The sequence below is a fragment of the Chiloscyllium plagiosum genome, chromosome 6 (genome assembly GCF_004010195.1).
Source record: "Chiloscyllium plagiosum isolate BGI_BamShark_2017 chromosome 6, ASM401019v2, whole genome shotgun sequence".
In the NCBI taxonomy this organism is placed as follows: Eukaryota; Metazoa; Chordata; class Chondrichthyes; order Orectolobiformes; family Hemiscylliidae; genus Chiloscyllium; species Chiloscyllium plagiosum.
In genome coordinates, this window is record NC_057715.1 from 98,989,339 (window position 1) to 99,007,987 (window position 18,649).

General features: G+C 41.8%; 1 protein-coding gene across 1 annotated transcript in view; it reads left to right on the forward strand.

Annotated features, from left to right (window-relative positions):
* The window catches only part of LOC122551074 (pyrimidine-specific ribonucleoside hydrolase RihA-like), a 26,084-nt gene extending 23,489 nt beyond the window's left edge, over positions 1-2,595 (forward strand). Inside the window, exon 6 of the mRNA XM_043692716.1 lies at positions 1,964-2,595. Coding sequence (XP_043548651.1) covers positions 1,964-2,311 — 348 coding nt within the window. The 3' untranslated portion in view covers positions 2,312-2,595. The remainder of the gene's footprint in view (positions 1-1,963) is intronic.
* Positions 2,596-18,649: the final 16,054 nt, after the last annotated feature.

The following is an 18,649-nucleotide window of genomic DNA, read 5'->3' on the forward strand; positions in this document are numbered from 1 at the left end:
GCTTCTGTGATCTTTCCTCCAGCATTTGTCGTGGTTTGAATCTGCCGCTTCCAGTTGTCAGTTCCAGCTGTCCGTTGAAGTGGCCACGAAACGACACGACCAGCTATCTTAGTAGCCACACACGCAGATGACAAGCAACATGGGTTTGACTGGGACAACACTACTATTATAGGACAAGCCAAACAGAGAACAGCCAGGGAATTCCTAGAGGCATGGCACTCATCCACAGATTCTATCAACAAACACATCGACCTGGACCCAATATACCGACCACTGCAGCAGACAGCTGGAACTGAGAACCCGGAAGCGGCAGATTCAAACCACTATAAATGCTGGAGGAAACATCACAGAAGCGCTTCACAGGAGGCTCCCAAGCACTGAGGATGTTACCTAGACAGGGGCCGAAACGTCTGCAACACAAATTCCCAGCTCGGCGAACAGAACCACAACAACGAGCACCCGAGCTACAAATCTTCTCACAAACGTTGAATACTGTGTACAGTATTTAAGTATCTTTTTTATTTAAGGAAGGATGGAAACGCATTGAAAGTAGTTCAGAGGCTTATTAGACTAATACCTGGAATGGATGGGTTGTCTTATGAATAAAGATTAGATTTGTTATGCTTATATTTGTGGGGTTTAGAAGCCTAAGAGGTGACATGAGTGATTGAATCATTTAAGATCCTGAGGGGACTTGACAAGATGGATGCAGAATGTGGATATTTCTGATTGTGGAAGAATCTGGAACTGGGGTCATTGTTTCAAATTGAAGGGTCGTCCGTTGAAGGCAGAGCTGATGAGAAAACTTTGCTCTTTGAGGTTTGTGAGTGTTTGGAACTCTCTTCTTCAAAAGGGTGTGGAAGCAGAGTCTTTGGATGCTTTTATGGTAGAGGTACTATTGAAAGGCCACCGATACTTGTCATTATGGGTAGAGCTATGTACTTCTTCATATTGAAACTAAACATCATTATTTTGCTACAAGTCTTTATCCAATTTGTTAGTTGCCTGGGTTTGCCCCCACCTACAAAATTGGCCATTTTGGTATCAATGTGGCCTACAAGAGTCTACTCTCTCTGCTTATTTTCCAATTCTGAATTATACCATTGTCCTTTATTTCTTAGAATTACAGACTAATATGCCAAAGATAGATGTAATTTAGCCCATTGTACCTTTAACTGCTCTTTTGTGGACCTATCCAATTACATCATTCCTTTCTTCACCTGCCTTGCAATTTTATCCCCTTCAAGTATGTATTGTAGCTAATTTTTAAAGCATTTATTCATGGGATGAGGACATCGCTGGCTAGGTCTACATTTATTGCGCATCCCTAATCGCCCAGAAGGCAATTAAAAGTCAACCACGTTGCAGTCGGCCTGGAGTCACATGTAGACCAGCAATTTCCTTCCCTCAAGGACATTAGTGCATTAGATGGGTTTTTTTCCAACGATTGATAATGGATTTATCATCACCTGGCTCTTAATTTCAGATTTTTATTGAATTCACATTCCACCATCAGCCCGAGTGGGATTCACACCCGGGTCCCCAGAACATTTCCTGTCTCACTGGATTACCAGTCCAGTGTTAATATTCACTAGCACATTGCCTCCTGAGTAATCCAATCGAAAATATGGAGGACCAGATATTCATGACTGATAGTAATTTAATATGAGATTGTTAATGGGAAAAATAATCCAACGATTACCAGTATAAATATAGGTGTTCATTTCCTCACCAATACAGTGGTTTCACTCTTTCTGTTGGGGCTGTAAATGTAAAACCTGTAGATTTCGAATTCATCCTGTACCCACAAGAAATGTTTTCAACATATTAAGATACTCACTGTTATAATGAGAGGTTCCATGTCTTGCAAAGATTTTTAACCTTTGATAGACTTGTTTGGTATTTCAGGTAGTTACGCTGGATGACACATAAATTTGATTGCTTTTCATTGTGTCCATTACAGGAGTTTTTTAAGGAGTGGGTAAACCAAGGCACTGAGAAAGCTTGCTTCATGAAGAAGATAACAACGCACAGTGAAAAATTTGCCAAAGACAAGCAAGGTGATAGAGAGATGTATTTCGGACCTGGCTTTGTGTCCTGTGATTCTTTTGCAGTGGCAGCTGCTATTGATGAGAGTGTTGTTACTGAATACATACGATATGGAGTGAGCGTGGAGTTACAAGGTTCAGTAACCAGAGGGATGATGATTGTGGATACACTTAACGCACTGCAAAAAGAAAATCAAGCTTTTATTATGACGAAATGTGATGTTGAGAAGTTAAAGCAGCTCATGATGTCTGCTCTGAAGTAGCAGGCTAAATAACACGGGCAAAAAGAAAATTGATCACAAACATCAGTAGACTTTTTAGAGTGCATAGTGTGAATTTGCCTTTACTGTCAAGTGACTTTTTTTCCTGTTTTCTATCAATTCGCTAGAATGTTTCTTTCACTTCTTCTTGGTTTTGCCACTCCCCTTATAATTTTCTCCTAAAAGCATAGGGTAGGACTCACTGGGTTACACCACCAAGGATATATTTCCCTCCCCTCCCCTATCAGCATTCCGTAAAGACCACTCCCTCCGTGACTCCCTCGTCAGATCCACACCCCCCACCAACCCAACCTCCACTCCCGGCACCTTCCCCTGCAACTGCAGGAGGTACAAGACTTGCGCCCACACCTCCCCCCTCACCTCCCTCCAAGGCCCCAAAGGAAACTTCCATATCCGCCACAGATTCACCTGCACCTCCACACACATCATCTATTGCATCCTCTGCACCCGATGTGGCCTCCTCTATATTGGGGAGACAGACCGACTCGGGTTTCACCAGTTTCCTCATTTCCCCTCCCCCCACCTTGTCTCAGTCAAATCCATCGAATTCAGCACCGCCTTCCTAACCTGCAATCTTCTTCCCGACCTCTCCGCCCCCACTCCCGTCTGACCTATCACCCTCACCTTGACCTCTTTCCACCTATCACATTTCCGACGCCCCTCCCCCAAGTCCCTCCTCCCTACCTTTTATCTTAGCCTGCTGGACAAACTTTCCTCATTCCTGAAGAAGGGCTTATGCCCGAAACATCGATTCTCCTGTTCCCTGGATGCTGCCTGACCTGCTGCGCTTTTCCAGCAACACATTTTCAGCTCTGATCTCCAGCATCTGCAGACCTCACTTTCTCCTCACTGGGTTACAGGTGTCCTCATCCGAGCTGTTCATTTTCATGTTTGACTGCAGGTGTTGAATATTGGCAGACCAGTGCTCATGTTCACAGCTAACTCTGATTCGCCCAATGAAATAACTCCACAGAGACCGATATCCCATCACCAAGTCACTCTTTATTTACATGTGGAAAGTCCTTGACTCTGGCACAGCCTTGTCAGAGTCAGCACCCAGAGTGAACGGAATCTCTGACACTCCTCTTTATCTGTCAGCCAGGGCTCCATGATAGGACCAGATTAACAGCCTCAATCAGGGAAACTCATATTCGATAAGGTCCAGTTGGTTGACCTCATTGCAATCACTGCACCCAATTTCTACATAAGCAGTCGAGCCCCGGTCACCGGATAGTCACAGCAGCAGAAAGCTTTGTTGAATTTATATTATTTTGCAGGAACAGTTATCATGCTTCTAATAAACTATCTCAACTTAGAGTAGAAATGTGATGTATTACCCTTACTGACTGACTTAAAGGCTAAAGACAGATGATAGCAAAACAATAATGACACTATGACTGAACAATGACTCTTTATGACTCTGTGACACAATTTTTAATGTATAATGGTCATAACGGAATGAAGATCCCACAGAACATCAGAGCAGTACAGAGGAACCTCGGTGTCCGAAGGACACAGGTGGGGAGTACTTCATTTGGTTAATGGAATGCCGGATAACACAGTGAGCTAAGCATCGGGACCTTGCGACCTTGTTCGGATAATCCAAAATTTGGTTAATCGAATGTTAGTTAATCGAGGTTCTTCTGTGTAATGGATTTTTTAAAAAAAAAGCATGCTGAGGTGTGGAAATATACATGACCAAAAACTTGACAAAAGTGGTCAATTTTAAAGTGTGTCTTAAAAGAGAAGGGAGAGGTGGGATGGAATCATTGCATCATAAAACCCCTCTAGTGTGGAAGCAGGCCATTCGATCCATCCAGTCCACACTGACCCTCAGAAGAGCATTCCACCCGGATGAACCTCCTACCCTATCCCTGTAACCCTGTATTTCCCATGGTTAACCCACCTAGCCTGCACATCCCTGGACATTATATGATGAGATTTAGAGAGCAACTTCCTTCGACAAACTGTCAGTACAGTTTTAAGGTTTAGTCTGAACTGATACCTTGCCAATTACGTTTCCTTCAGGAAGAATAGTTGAGTTCCCAAACAGGAATGGTATTTTAAGAGTAGAAGGTGGTACAGACTGTAACTTCATTTTGCTTCATTTCCAGTAATTCATGGGATCATCACACATTGTAAGCTGCATTGGCAATATCACACATTGCTTCAAGGAGGATACCAACTATCAAATGAATAACTAATCTAACATCAAGTCATGCACAAACTCTGACATCCCCTGGTTCAAGGCTAACTTTGTTCAAGTTAAATTTTGTTTAAATTGTATGGGTTATCTCGAACATTCCATAATATTGAGTAAGCCACAGGTTAATAGTAAACCATGTATAAAAGCTTGATTTCCTTTTCTCGTAGAAAGAACCAATTTGTTGGACGGGATACAGTACTTGTTGCACTTTTTTTGTTTTTGATATGGTTTCATCATAATCTCCAGCCATCAGAAATGCCAGGCTTCAGCCAATTCAATTCACTCCACATGATATCAAGTTGGAAGCACTGGATTCTGGAAAAGCTAGAATGTTCCCTGACCACATTCTGGCAATAGTACTGAAGACTTGTGCTACAGAATGTGCCACATCCCGAGCCAAGTTATTCTAGCCAGCTGGCATCTACTTGACAAAGTGGACATTTGCCCCCATTTACTTCCAGTAAAAGCAACTCCAACAGCACTCAAGAAGCTAGACAGCAGCCAGGACAAAGCAGCCCACTGTTAGGTACCACATCCAATTATCACCTTGTCAGTGTACTCTCAATCATCAGTAAAGTAATGGAAAGTGTCATTAACATTGCTATCAAGCAGCACCTGCTCAGCAATAACTTGCTCACTGATGCCTAATTTGGGTTCCACCAGGGCCACTCAACTCCTGACCACATATAGCCTTCGTTCAAACGCAGACAGAGCAGTTGAGTTCCAAAAGTGAGGTGAAGGTGACAGCCTTTGACTTCAAGGCTGCATTTGATCATGTGTGGCATCAAGGAATCCTAGAGAAACTGAAATCAATGTTGAATCACGGAGCGAAACTTCTGCCGGTTGGAGTCATACCTGGCACATAAGAAAATGGTGTGGTTGTTGGAGGTCGGACATCTCAGCTCTCTGCAGAAGTTCGTAACGGTAATGTCCTAGGCCCAGCCACCTTCAGCTGCTTCATCAATGACCTTCCCTCCATTATAAGTTCAGAAGTGGGGATGTTCACCAATGATTGCACAATGTTCAGCACCATTTGAAACTCCATAGATACAGAAACAATCCATGTTCAGGTGCAACAAGATCTGCAGAGTATCAAGGCTTGGGCTGACAAATAGAAAGTAAAATTCATGCTCCACAAATGCCAAGTAGTGTCCATGTCCAATAAGAGACAATCTAACCACTGCCCCTTGACATTCAAAGAACAAAGAAAATTTACAGCCCAAGAACAGGTCCTTCAGCCCTCCAAGCCTGAGCCGATCCAAATGTACTGTCTAAACCTGTCGGTCAATTTCTAAGCATCTGTATCCCTCTGCTCCCCACCTACTCATACATCTGTCCAGACGCATCTTAAATGAATCTACCGTGCCTGCCTCTACCACCTCTGCTGGCAACGCGTTCCAGATGCCCACCACCCTCTGTGTGAAGTACTTGCCGCGTGTATCCCCTTTAAACTTTCCACCTCACCTTGAAAGCGTGACCTCTTGTTATTGAATCCTTCACCCTGGGAAAAAGCTTGTCTCTATCCACCCTGTCTATACCCTTCATGATTTTGTAAACCTCAATCAGGTTCCCCCCTCAATCTCCTTTTTTCTAATGAAATAAACCTAACCTACTCAACCTCTCTTCATAGCTTGCACCTTCCATACCAGGCAACATCCTTGTAAACCTTCTCTGCACTCTCTCTGCACCCTCTCATCCTTTTGGTAATGTGGCGAACAGAACTGTACAGAGTATTCCAAATGCGGCCGAACCATTGTCTTGTACAATTTTAACATGACTTGCCAGCTCTTATACTCAATACCCCGTTCAATGAAGGCAAGCATACTATATGCCTTCTTGAACACTCTATTCACCTGTGCAGCAACCTTCAGGCTACAATGGACTTGCACTCCCAGATCTCTCTGCCCATCAACTTTTCCCAAGGCTCTTCCGTTCATTGTATAATTTGCTCTAGAATTAGTCTTGCCTAAATGCATCACCTCACATTTGTCTGGATTGAAATCCATCTGCCACTTTTCCACCCAGCTCGCCAGTCTATCTATATCCTCCTGTATTCTCTGACAGTCCCTTATACTTTCTGCTACTCCATTCAATGGCATTATCATCACTGAATCCCCATTATTAACATCCTGGAGTTACCATTGAACAGAAACTCAATAGGAACTTGCCATATAAATATGGTGGCCACAATTTCAGATCAGAGACTGGGAATACTGCAGAGAGTAACTCACCTCCAGACTCTCCAAAGCCTGTCCGCTATCTACAAGGCACAAGTCAGGAATGTGATGAAATATTCCCTACTTGCTTGGATGGGTACAGCTCCACAGCACTCGAGAAGCTTGACTCCATCTAGGACAAAGCAACCTGCTTGATTGGCACCACATCCATTCCCTCCACCATTGATGCTCATTAGCAACAGTATTTGCGATCAGTAAGATGATTGCAGAAACTTGTCCAAGATCCTTTGACAGCCCCTTCCAAACCTATGATCACTTCCATCTGGAAGGACAGAGCAGTAGATGCATGGAAGCACTACCATCTGCAAATCCCCTCCAAGTCATTCACCATCTTGACTTGGAAATATCTTGCTGTTCCTTCGCTGTTGCTGGGTCAAAGTTGTGGGATTGCTTCTCTAAAAGCATTGTGGGTCTACCGACTATAGTGATTCAAGAAGGCAGTTCCCCATCACCTTCTCAAGGGCAACTAGAGTTAGGCATTAAATCAACGACACTCATATCCATGAGAAAAAATTGGTATCTTCTAAGATACTTGTTAAAACAATCAAGCATTTGTTGCAGAAAAAAGAACAACAGCATGGATAGAAACTTATTTGCCATTCGGAAAAGTGGGTGCTCAGATGATGCAAGGTGAGAGCTCAGGGATCAGTGTGAGTCCAACTTTATACTCAGTCTATTGTCACAACTGTATAACTAAAATATTGCAGGTGTTTTTTTTTTAAGTCCGTAAGGATGCTGTCTCCTTAGAGAGAGACGACTGATAGAGTGGTTGAACTTGAGGATCAGCACATCTCAGGCGAGGGGATTGGTTGAGAAGGAGAATCTTTCTTGGTAACCTCAGCTAGTGCAGGAGTTGAATGCGCACAGTTGGTATTGATGCATTGCAAACCAGCCAACTGAGCTCACTGACCCCTCTCTGACTTCACAAAGAAGGCTAATGTGTCGTTAAATGGGCACAAAAACTTAAAAAGGTGCCCTTCCCAGATAGAAAACAGAGAAAATAGATGCCGGAGTACGCCAGTTGGCCCTTTGGGCCTGTCCCACCATTCAGTATGGTTGGAGGTAATGTCACGGGACTGATCTTGTTGATTCACAGGAGCCAGAAAAATAATCTGACTAATGTGTTACCTCAGCATCAATCACAAAGGGAGATGTTTCAAATCTGATACACGATGTGCCCTTCTGTAGTTCCTTTCTATGAGAATTCAAAGACTATGCTGAGAGAACAAGAGGTTGAAAGGACGTCACAGGAAATTCCAGGGTAATTTGTTTTGTGAACAATGGTTCACATAGCAGCCACTTTGCTTTGGTTGTGCTAAGACAAGCTGTGAGACACTAATTTTTTAGAAGCCCAAGAAGAAATCTGAGAGTCACCATTAGAGGGTGAGTAATCTCAACAGGGAAATGGAATGGGGCACACCAGCTGTAGAACTGCTATGTCTAACCAGTTTAAGAGGGGTGAAGACTGACAGTGATGTTAAAGTGAAGCCTTCACTCCCTCTCATAACCTGCTCAGTCCACCTGTTTGGCTGCAGAAGCCATAGTAGCTGCTGACTTCTGACTTCAAGCTTTCAACTTGGGAACAAATCTTCAAGCAACCCAGATCTGCAATGGTAACAGACTTATCTTACTCTGACCTTTAAAAGTAACTTTTATCCATGCTTACTTTGAGTCTTTGTATCTATATTTTTGCTAACAATCTTTTAATTAGTAACTTTTAACGGTGGTTGTGTAATAAACTAATCTTTGATCCTGTTTAAGACTAAAGCTTTCCTGATAGTTATTTGTAAGCTGGAATTGATAACTGCAGAATATTTCCTGGCTTCTCAAAGATATGAGCATAAATGTCTCAGATTGACTTAAATTGTTTCTAAAATCATTTACCACTGTTTTCTAGTTGATACTGAAGATTGAGGTTGTGAATATGAATTGTGCATATATTTACTATCTGGTACCCTTCATGTGGTGAAGCCCATGATTAATATGTGTGGTTGTGTCTCCTGCACCATATAGCTTCATGTCTCCAGCTCTATGGTATTTGGTCTGACAAGACAGTGACACTCATCCCTGTATCTAGCTTAAAATTAATGAGATGTCTATTGGCATAAAGTAGTTCTATAGAACTTGACAAAGTGAGAACTGCCTCATTCCTGATGAAGGGCTTTTGCGTGAAATGTTGATTTTCCTGCTCCTCGAATGCTGCTTGATCTGCTGTGCTTTTCCAGCACCACACTCTTGACTCTATTGAACTTGAGATGGAAATGTGTTGCTGGAAAAGCGCAGCAGGTCAGGCAGCATCTATTCCTGAAGAAGGGCTAATGCCCGAAACGTCGATTCTCCTGTTCCCTAGATGCTGCCTGACCTGCTGCGCTTTTCCAGCAACACATTTCCATCTCTGATCTCCAGCATCTGCAGACCTCACTTTCTCCTCTATTGAACTTGAGTCAGTTGAATCACCAGTTTCCTCTGTAAATGCGTCAGTTTTCTTTTCAAATAGTGGATTGCTCTGCCATGTTGACTCTTTCATGAGTAGCACCCACCAACTTTGTTGCTCTGGAGCTTTGTTCTATATCTTTGGGTGCACCCTATAGTTTTAGATATAGACTGTCAGAGGCATACAACATGGAAACAGGCCTTTGGCCCAGCTCGTCCATGCCGACCAGATTTCCTAAACAGAACTAGTCCCATTTGCCTGCATTTGGCCCATTTCCTTCTAAATCTTTCCTATCCACGAACGTCTCCAAATCTTTTTTAAAAATTTGTAATCTGTAGTTGCAATTGCAACGGCCTCTACCACTTCCTTTGGCAGCTTGTTCCATGCATGCACCAGCTTCTGTGTGAAAAGGTTGTTCCTCAGGTTCCTTTTAAATCTTTCCTCTCTCACCTTAAACCTATGCCCTTGAGTTGAGATTCCCCTACCCTGAGGAAAGTGAAGATCTAAGACCACTCAAGAGGGGCCTCTTGGTTTGAGATCGGTCAAAAGAATCAACAAATGCAGTTTGTTCAAAAGCAAGGGTCATTAGCTTATTGAATGAAGGTACCTTGACATAGTTCTATCCAGCAACATAGAGGTTAAAGGGTCTGTGTTCCATGGTGAAGTTGCGCAATTACATTTGAAAATTGCACATTATTTATATGTTTTTTAAGAGATAGTACAGCCTTAATTACAAGAAAGACCAATCACATATAATAAGGAGACATGATATTTCCTAGGAAAGGGTTCTTAGTTACAAGGCTAATCCAGTGGTATTCCTTGGAAAATAAATCTTATTTATGTAAATTGTCATGCCATGTATCAGTTCAAGGTTAGTTCAAATGGTCAATTAATGTGTCAGTATTCATTTTATGAAAACTCTATTTTGCTCTTATCTTTGAATTTCAGCTTAATTCTGCAAATCAGCAGTACAGGTTCACAGAGTTCAGTCAGTATTCTCAGTCATTATATAATATTCTTTTAAATTGAAAAAAACTACTTTGTGGTTAATAAAAATCTACATATACTTCTTGCCTAAATTAAAATTTTAGATCCTCAAAAGGCTATGGAAATTCACCTTATCCATGACCCTCATCAAGAATGTCTGTCTTAACTATATTCAAATGTACAGTTTTTCAAGGAAGAGCTCCAATATGTCACCAACCTCTGCAAGAAAAGATTTCTCTTCATCTCTACCATGATTCCTAAATTTTATTTTTAATGTTTTGATGTAAGTTACTTCCAAATAATTACCTCTAATTCTGAAATTTCTCACAAAAAAAAATCCTTTCCACATGCATCCTGTCAACGCCGTTCAGGATCTTATATGTTTCAATCAAGTTGTAATTTTAAATCAATCACCAGCAGATTTCAAACATCAGCAGATGTCTATCTATCCTATCCAACTTTTCCCAAAAGACATCCTGCCCATTTCAGGAAATATCTACTGAACCATGGCTGAACTGCTTCTGATGCATTTTTACAATTCATGTAATGAGGACATCTATAACAGGGCATTAGCGAGCCAGATGGGTTTTCCTAACAATGGATTCATGGCCATCATTAGACTTTTAATTCCAGGGTCATTGAGGACAATTAAAAATAACAACTCGCAAGCATCAACTCACTAGCTTCATTTAATGTATAACAATAAAGTCCATCATGACCCAAGAACTTATCAGCACACAGCTCCAATAATTTTCTCTGTATCGCTTCCCTAATAATAGTAGTTTTCCTGAGTTCCTCCCTGCCTTCCATTTCCTGATTTACAGTTATTTTTGAAATGTTATTTGCATCCCCTATAGTGAAGATAAATGCAAAATACATGTCATCTTATTGTTTTTTATTGTTTTTAAATGATAATCCTGCAGCTATACTCTATATAGAACCAATGTACTCTTGGTTAACTCTTTACTTTTATAATATTTCTAGCAAGCTTTCTCTTGTACTCTAATTTTCCCTCTTCTTTTCAGTTCTTTGCTGTTTCTTATAATTTGTCCATTCTTCTTACCTGCCACCAATCTTTGTGCAATTACATGCTTCTTAGGTTTTATCCTATCTTAAATTATTTTTAGTTAACCATGAATTCTGGATTCTCCCCTGTAATGTTCCTATCATGTTGGAATGTATCTGTTCTGTGTATTCTGAAATATCCCCTCAAATATCACGATTACATTTCTGTTGACCTGTCCCTTCATGGAATTTGCCAGTTCTCTTTCATTAGCTCTTATCTCTTGTTTCATGCCCTCATAATTGCTCTTAGCTAAGTTTAAAATAGTTCAGACCAATTTTCTCTCCATTAAGCTGAAGGTAACATTCAATTATAGTAAGATTGCTGCTATCTAGGGTAACTTTATAATGACTAAAAAGTCATTAATTAATCCGATCCCATTACAATAACTGATTTGCTGATTGGCTCTAAAAGTGCTGTTAAAAGAAACTACCTTGAAAATATTCTACATATTCCTCACCTAAGCTACCTTTACCCATCTGATTTTTTTAGTCTATATGTAAATTAAAGTCCTCTTTTGACAAGCTCCCATTATTTCTTCCTTTAAATAGAATCAAATCATGTGGTTGCTCAGAGCTAATGCGGAGCCCTCTTCCATATCCAGTTTTACCTCCACATGTGATTATGACAATGATTCCCTGACCAGCCTTCAATCATCCACCCTACGTAAATTTTAGATTGTCCAATTGTCTGCATCCTGTTCATTATTAGTCCTTTGCACACTGACCTGTACAGCTCCTGGTCCACCAACAGTTCAGTTTTAAAATTCACTTCCTTGTTTTCAAATCCCATCATTGATACACTTCTTTTCCTTCCAAATAGTCTTCTTCAGCTCAGTTTTGGCTGGTTGCACATACTCAGTTTTAACTTATAAAGTTAAAAATCACACAACATCAGGTAATAATCCAACAGGTTTATTTGAAAGTACTAGCTTTCAGAGGGCTGCTCCTTCATCAGGTAACTTCTGTCTTATAATGGCATAAGTGATTGTGCCTTCAGCTCTCTAGGCCCAAGAGTTGAGATTCCTTCACTTCATCTCTCCACTTTTCTCCCTGCATTTAACAAGCTCCTTAAAACCTACTGCAAATTTAGCCAAAGCCTCCTTCCTGGCAAGGTGAAGTGTCTTGAAGAAACTATATAAATTTAACTCACAATTGTTGTAAAAATTTGCTGAAGACACTAAGGTAAAAACTAATCAGAGATTGAATAGGTCAGCAAGCTGTTGAGTTATTTAGGCTACATCAAACTATTGAAGGATTAGTAGAATATAACACAATACATTAGAATTAAGAATGATGATTGGAGAGGATTTTCATTTCTTTCTTTGAGTACAAACTTAATGCTTTGTCTACATATTGAACAGTCATATTGAGAATTATATTTGAGCATTACTTTATTTGATACAAATGTTAAACTTAATTATAGCTTAATGCTGACACTTAGATAATATGCTATAATTTGATATCCATTTCTCAAAAGTCTAGAAATTTGCATTAATGAATCTGCATTTTGGTATTCCTTTCTGTTTATTATCAGTTGCCTTATTGTTGTCTCAATAAATTAATGAGCTCTTTTGTGCAGAATTCTCCAATTCACCAGTATTTATACCTCAAATATAGTCCATCAGAATCGGGAAGGAAACACTGCGTTGGGTGGCATCATACATGGCATAAGATTGTGGTCGTTGGAGGTCAGTCATTTCAATACCAGGGCATCTCTGTGGGCATTCCTCAGAGCTGTGCCTAGTCCGAACCACCTTCAGCTGCTTTACCAATGATCTTCCTTCCATCAGACTGGGGATATTCGTTGTTCATTGCACAAATTTTAGCATTGTTCGTGACTTCTCAGATACAGCAGCAGTGTATGTCCAAGTGGAGCTACACCCAGACAATATTCAGGCTTGGGCTAATGTGGAAAGTAATGCTTGTGCTACGCAGGTTCCAGGCAATGACCATCTCTGACCAGAGAAAATCTACCCATTACCCTTGACATTACCATCAATGCATACCCCTCTATGAACATACCGCGGAAGACCATTGACCAGAAACTGAATTGACCCTACATGATATATATACTGTGGCTATAAGAGCAGAGTTGTAAAGTATGGTGCTGAAATGCACAGCAGGCCAGGCAGCATCCGAAGAGCAGGAGAATCGACGTTTTCGGCATAAGCTCCTCGGGTGCTGCCTGGCCTGCTGTGTTTTTCCAGCACCACACTTTTTGACTCTGACATCTCCAGCATCTGCAGTCCTCATTTTCTCCTAGTCATTATAAGAGCAAGACAAGTCTAGGAATCCTGCAGCAAGTAACTCACCTCCTAACTCCCCAAAGCCTGTCCACCACCGACAAGTCACAGGTCAGAGTGTGATGGAATTCTCCTCATTTGTCTGGACAAGCACTGCTCCAACAACACTGAAGAAGTTTGGCACTGTCAAGAAATCCGCTTGATTGATCTTAAAGCCACAAACATTCACTTAGAGTCATAGAGATGTACAGCACCGAAACAGACCCTGCAGTCCAACTCATCCATGCTGACCAGACTAGTCCCAAACCAACCCAAGTTGTCCCATCTGCCAGCACCCGGCCCATATCCCTCCAAACCCTTCCTATACATATACCCATCCAGATGCCTCTTAAATGTTGCAATTGTACTAGCTTCCACCACTTCCTCTGACAGCTCATTCGATACACGTACCACTCTCTGTGTGAAAACATTGCCCTTAGGTCTTTTTAATATCTTTCTCCTCTCACCCTAAACCTATGCCCTTTAGTTCTGGACTCCCCAACCCAGGGAAAAAACTTTGTCTATTTATCCTATCCATGCCCATCATGATTTTATAAACCTGTATAAGGTTACCCCTCAGCCTCTGATGCTCCAGTGAAAACAGCCCCAGCCTGTTCAGCCTCTCCCTGTAGCTCAAATCCTCCAACCCTGGCAACATCCTTGTAAATCTTTTTTGAACCCTTTCAAGTTTCACAACATCCTTCAGATAGGAAGGAGACCAGAATTGCATGCAATATTCCAAAAGTAGCCTAACCAATATCCTGTACAGCTGTAACATGACCTCCCAACTCCTGCACTCAGTACCAATAAAGGAAAGCATACCAAATGCCTTCTTCACTATCTTATCTACCTACCACTCTGCTTTAAAGGAGCAATGAATCTGCACCCCAAAGTCTCTTTGTTCAGCAACACTCCCTAGGACCTTACCATTAAGTGTATAAGTCCTGTTAAGACTTGCTTTCCCAAAATGCAGCACCTTGCATTTATCTAAATTAAATTCCATCTGCCACTTCTCAGCCCATTGGCCCATCTGGTCAAGATCCCGTTGTACTCCGAGGTAACCCTCTTCACTGTCAACTATACCTCTAATTTTGGTGTCATCTGCAAGTTTACTAACTATACCTCTTGTGCTCACATTCAAATCGTTCATATAAATGATGAAAAGTAGTGGACCCAGCACCGATCCTTGTGGCACTTGACTGGTCACAGACCTCCAGTCTGAAAAACAACATTCCACCACCACCCTTTGTCTTCTAACTTTGAGCCAGTTCTGTACCCTGTATTCCGTGAGATCTAACCTTGCTAACCAGTCTCCCATGGGGAACCTTGTCGAATGCCTTACTGAAGTCCATATCGATCAAGTCCACCACTCTGCCCTCATTAATTCTTTGTTACCTCTTCAAACAACTCACTCAAGTTTATGAGACGTGATTTCCCACACACAAAGCCATGTTGACTATCCCTAATCAGTCCTTGCTTTTCTAAATGCATGTACATCCTGTCCCTCAGGATTGCCCACCACCGAGGTCAGGCTCACCGGTCTGTAGTTCCCTGGCTTGTCTTTACCACCCTTCTTAAACAGTGGCACCACGTTTGCCTACCTACAGTCTTCCGGCACCCCACCTGTGACTATCAATGATACAAATATCTCAGCAAGGGGCCCAGCAATCACTTCCCTAGCTTCCCACAGAGTTCTACAGTATGCCTGATCAGGTCATGGGGATTTATCCACTTTTATGTGTTTCAAGACATCCAGCACATTCTCCTCTGTAATATGGATATTTTGCAAGGTGTCACCATCTGTTTCCCTACATTCTATATCTTCCAGATCCTTTTCCACAGTAAATACTGATGCAAAATATTCATTCAGTATCTGCCTCATCTCCTGTGGCTCCACACAAAGGCTGCCTTGCTGATCTTTGAGGGGCCCTATTTTCTCCTTCGTTACCCTTTCGTCCTTAATGTATTTGTAAAAACTCTTTGGATTCTCCTTAACTGTTTTTGCCAAAGCTATCCTTTGTGCCCTCCAGATTTTCCTCTTAAGTATACTCCTACTGCCTTTATACTCTTCTAAGAATTCATTTGATCTATCTTGCCTATACCTGAGATATGCTTTCTTCTTTTTCCTAACCAAAGCCTCAATTTCTTTAATCATCCAGCATTCCCTACACCTACCAGCCTTTCCTTTCATCCTAACAAATGTATACTGTCTCTGGACTCTCATTATCTCAGTTCTGAAGGCTTCCCATTTCCAGCCATCTGTTTACCTGCGAATATCTGTCCCAGTCAGCTTTTGAAAGTTTTTGCCTAATACCATCAAATTAGCCTTCCTCCAATTTAGAACTTCAACTTCTGGATCTGGACTATTCTTTTCCATCACTATTTTAAAACTAATAGAGTAATGGTCACTGGCCTCAAAGTGTTTCCCCACAGCCCTGCCTTATTTCCTAAGAGTAGGCCACCTTCTCTAGTTGCACCTTCTCTAGTTGGTACACCCACAGACTGAATCATAAAATTTACTTGTACACACTTAATAAATTCCTCTCCATCTAAACCCTTAACACTATGGCAGTCCCAGTCTATGTTTGGAAAGTTAAAATCCCCTACCATAACCATTCTCCACCACTGACACATAGCAGCAGTCTATCACATCTGCTAAATGCACTGTAGAAACTCACCAATACCTTCCAAATCATGGTCACTATCATCCAATAGGACATGGGCAGCAAATGCAAGCGGCATGGTGGCTCAGTGGATAATACTGCTGCCTCACAGCACCAGGGTCCCAGGTTTGATTCTCAATCTTGGGTCGCTGTCTGTGTGGAGTTTGCACATTCTCCCCGTGTCTACGTAGGTTTCCTCCGGGTGCTCCGTTTTCCTCCCACAGTCCAAAGATGTGCAGGTCAGGTGAATTGGCCATGTTAAATTGCCAGAGGGAAATGGGTCTGGGTGGGTTACTCTTTGGAGGATCGGTGCAGACTTGTTGGGCCGAAGGACCTGTTTCCACACTGTAGGGAATCCAATCTAATCTAACACCACCTACTTGTTTCTGTCCCAATCGCTCAGTTTCCTCATACAAGTGTGGAATGGCTCTGAGGACACCATATGTCACAGAGGGGGGTACAGGAAACAAAGGTTACCATTCAACCATTTTGCTGCATGCACAGTGCACCATGTCAATGAATGTTTGAAGTGACATCTGAGGAATAGTGGGGGGCTAAGTTAATTTAGCAAGGGGATGGGATATAGAGTGGAGGTATAGTAGGGAGTGATATAAAGGCAAAAGCAGAAGTTGAACCCAAGTCAGTCTAGAAGGCAGTGCAAACGTAGTCAAGTTTGGCACGAGGGACCATGGCAGGGATGGATGGCATTTATTTTAATACAAGGAGCCTTGCAAGTAAGGCAAGTGAGTTGAGGGTGTTAATGAATGCATGGGAATGTGATATTATTGCGGTCATGGAGACATGGTTGAGGGACACACAGGATTGGCAGCTCAATATTCTGTGGCATAGAATCGTTAGGCAAAATAGCAAAGAATTGGTGTTGCAATATGGATCAAAGAGTTGATTACTGCTGTAAGAAGAGATCATATATTGGAAGATTCCTCAGAAGAAGCTGTATACATAGAACTTCAAAACACAAAAGGAGCAAGAGATGAGGTGCAAGTAACTGCTGATGGGACATCAAGGCTGCATTTGAGTGAGTATGCTATTAATGAGCCTTCGTAAAACTGGAGTCAATGGGAATCATGGGAATAACTCAACTGGTTAGGATCACACCTGGCAGAGAGGGACTTAGCTATGGTTGTTGGAGGTCAGTGACCTCAGCTGCATGCCACCTCAGCAGAGATTCCTTAGGGTACTAGGCTCAACCACCTTCCCTCCAACATAAAGTCAGAGTGGGGATGTTTGTTGATTGCACAACGTTCAGTATCATTCACACCCTTCTGATACTGAAGGAGCCATGTCCAAAAGCAGCAAGACCTGGGAAATATCTAGGCTTGGGCTGATCAGTGGCAGGAAACATTTATTCCACAAAATGCCAGGTGATAACCGTTGCCAAGAGGAGCCAATCTAACCATTGTCCCTTGATATTCAATGGCATTACCAGCACTGAATCCCTCATTAGCAATATCCCAGGAGTTACTGTTGACCAGAAACTGTACTAGACTAGCCATATAAATGCAGTGTCTATGAGGGCAGGTCAGGGACTCACCTTCTGACTCTTCAAACTGTGTTCACCATCTACAAGGCACAAATCAGTGGTGTGATCAAATAGTTCCCACTTGTCTGAATGCGTACTTCAATCAGTAAAGTACTGACACTGGAAGAAGTGCAGAGGAGGTTCATTAGGTTGATTCCAGAATAGAGGGAGTTGGCTTATGAGGAGAGATTGAGTAGACTGGGATTATATTCATTGGATTCAAAAGAATAAGGGAGGATCTTATAGAAGCATATAAAATTATGAAGGGAATAGATAAGATAGAAGTAGAGGGGATGTTTCCACTGGCAGGTGAAACTAGGTCAAGAGGGCATAGCCTCAAGATTAGAGGGAGCAGATTTAGGATTGAATGGAGAAGGAACTTTTTCACCCAGAAGGTTGTGCTCACAATCTATGGTATTCCCTGCCCAGTGAAGTAGTTGGCGCTATTTCAGTAAACGTTTTTAAAGCTAAGAGATTTTTTTTTAACAATACAGGAATTAAGAGATGTGGTGAGAGTGCGAGTAAGTGGATCTGAGTCCATGAAAAGATCAGCCATGATCTTATTGAATGGTGGAGTAGCTCAAAAGGCCAGATGGCCTACTCCTGCTCCTCATTCTTATGTTCTTATATTCTTAGGAAACAATTCAAATTCACTGCATACCATCCAGAATGTTAAAGAGCATTAGAACAGTGGCATCAAACTGTCAACACCATGTTCATGGCTTATAGTCAAGACTATCCAGAGGATTGGGATACAGGAATCCTATCTGTATTGTTTTGCAATCAGGGATGCACCTAATGAATCAATTAAATCAGTCCATTTGAATTAGTTTTTGGGCATGTGGTGAGAGGACCACTGGAATTAATGAAGGAGCATTTGATGAGTCAGAGTTCAGAAACCACACA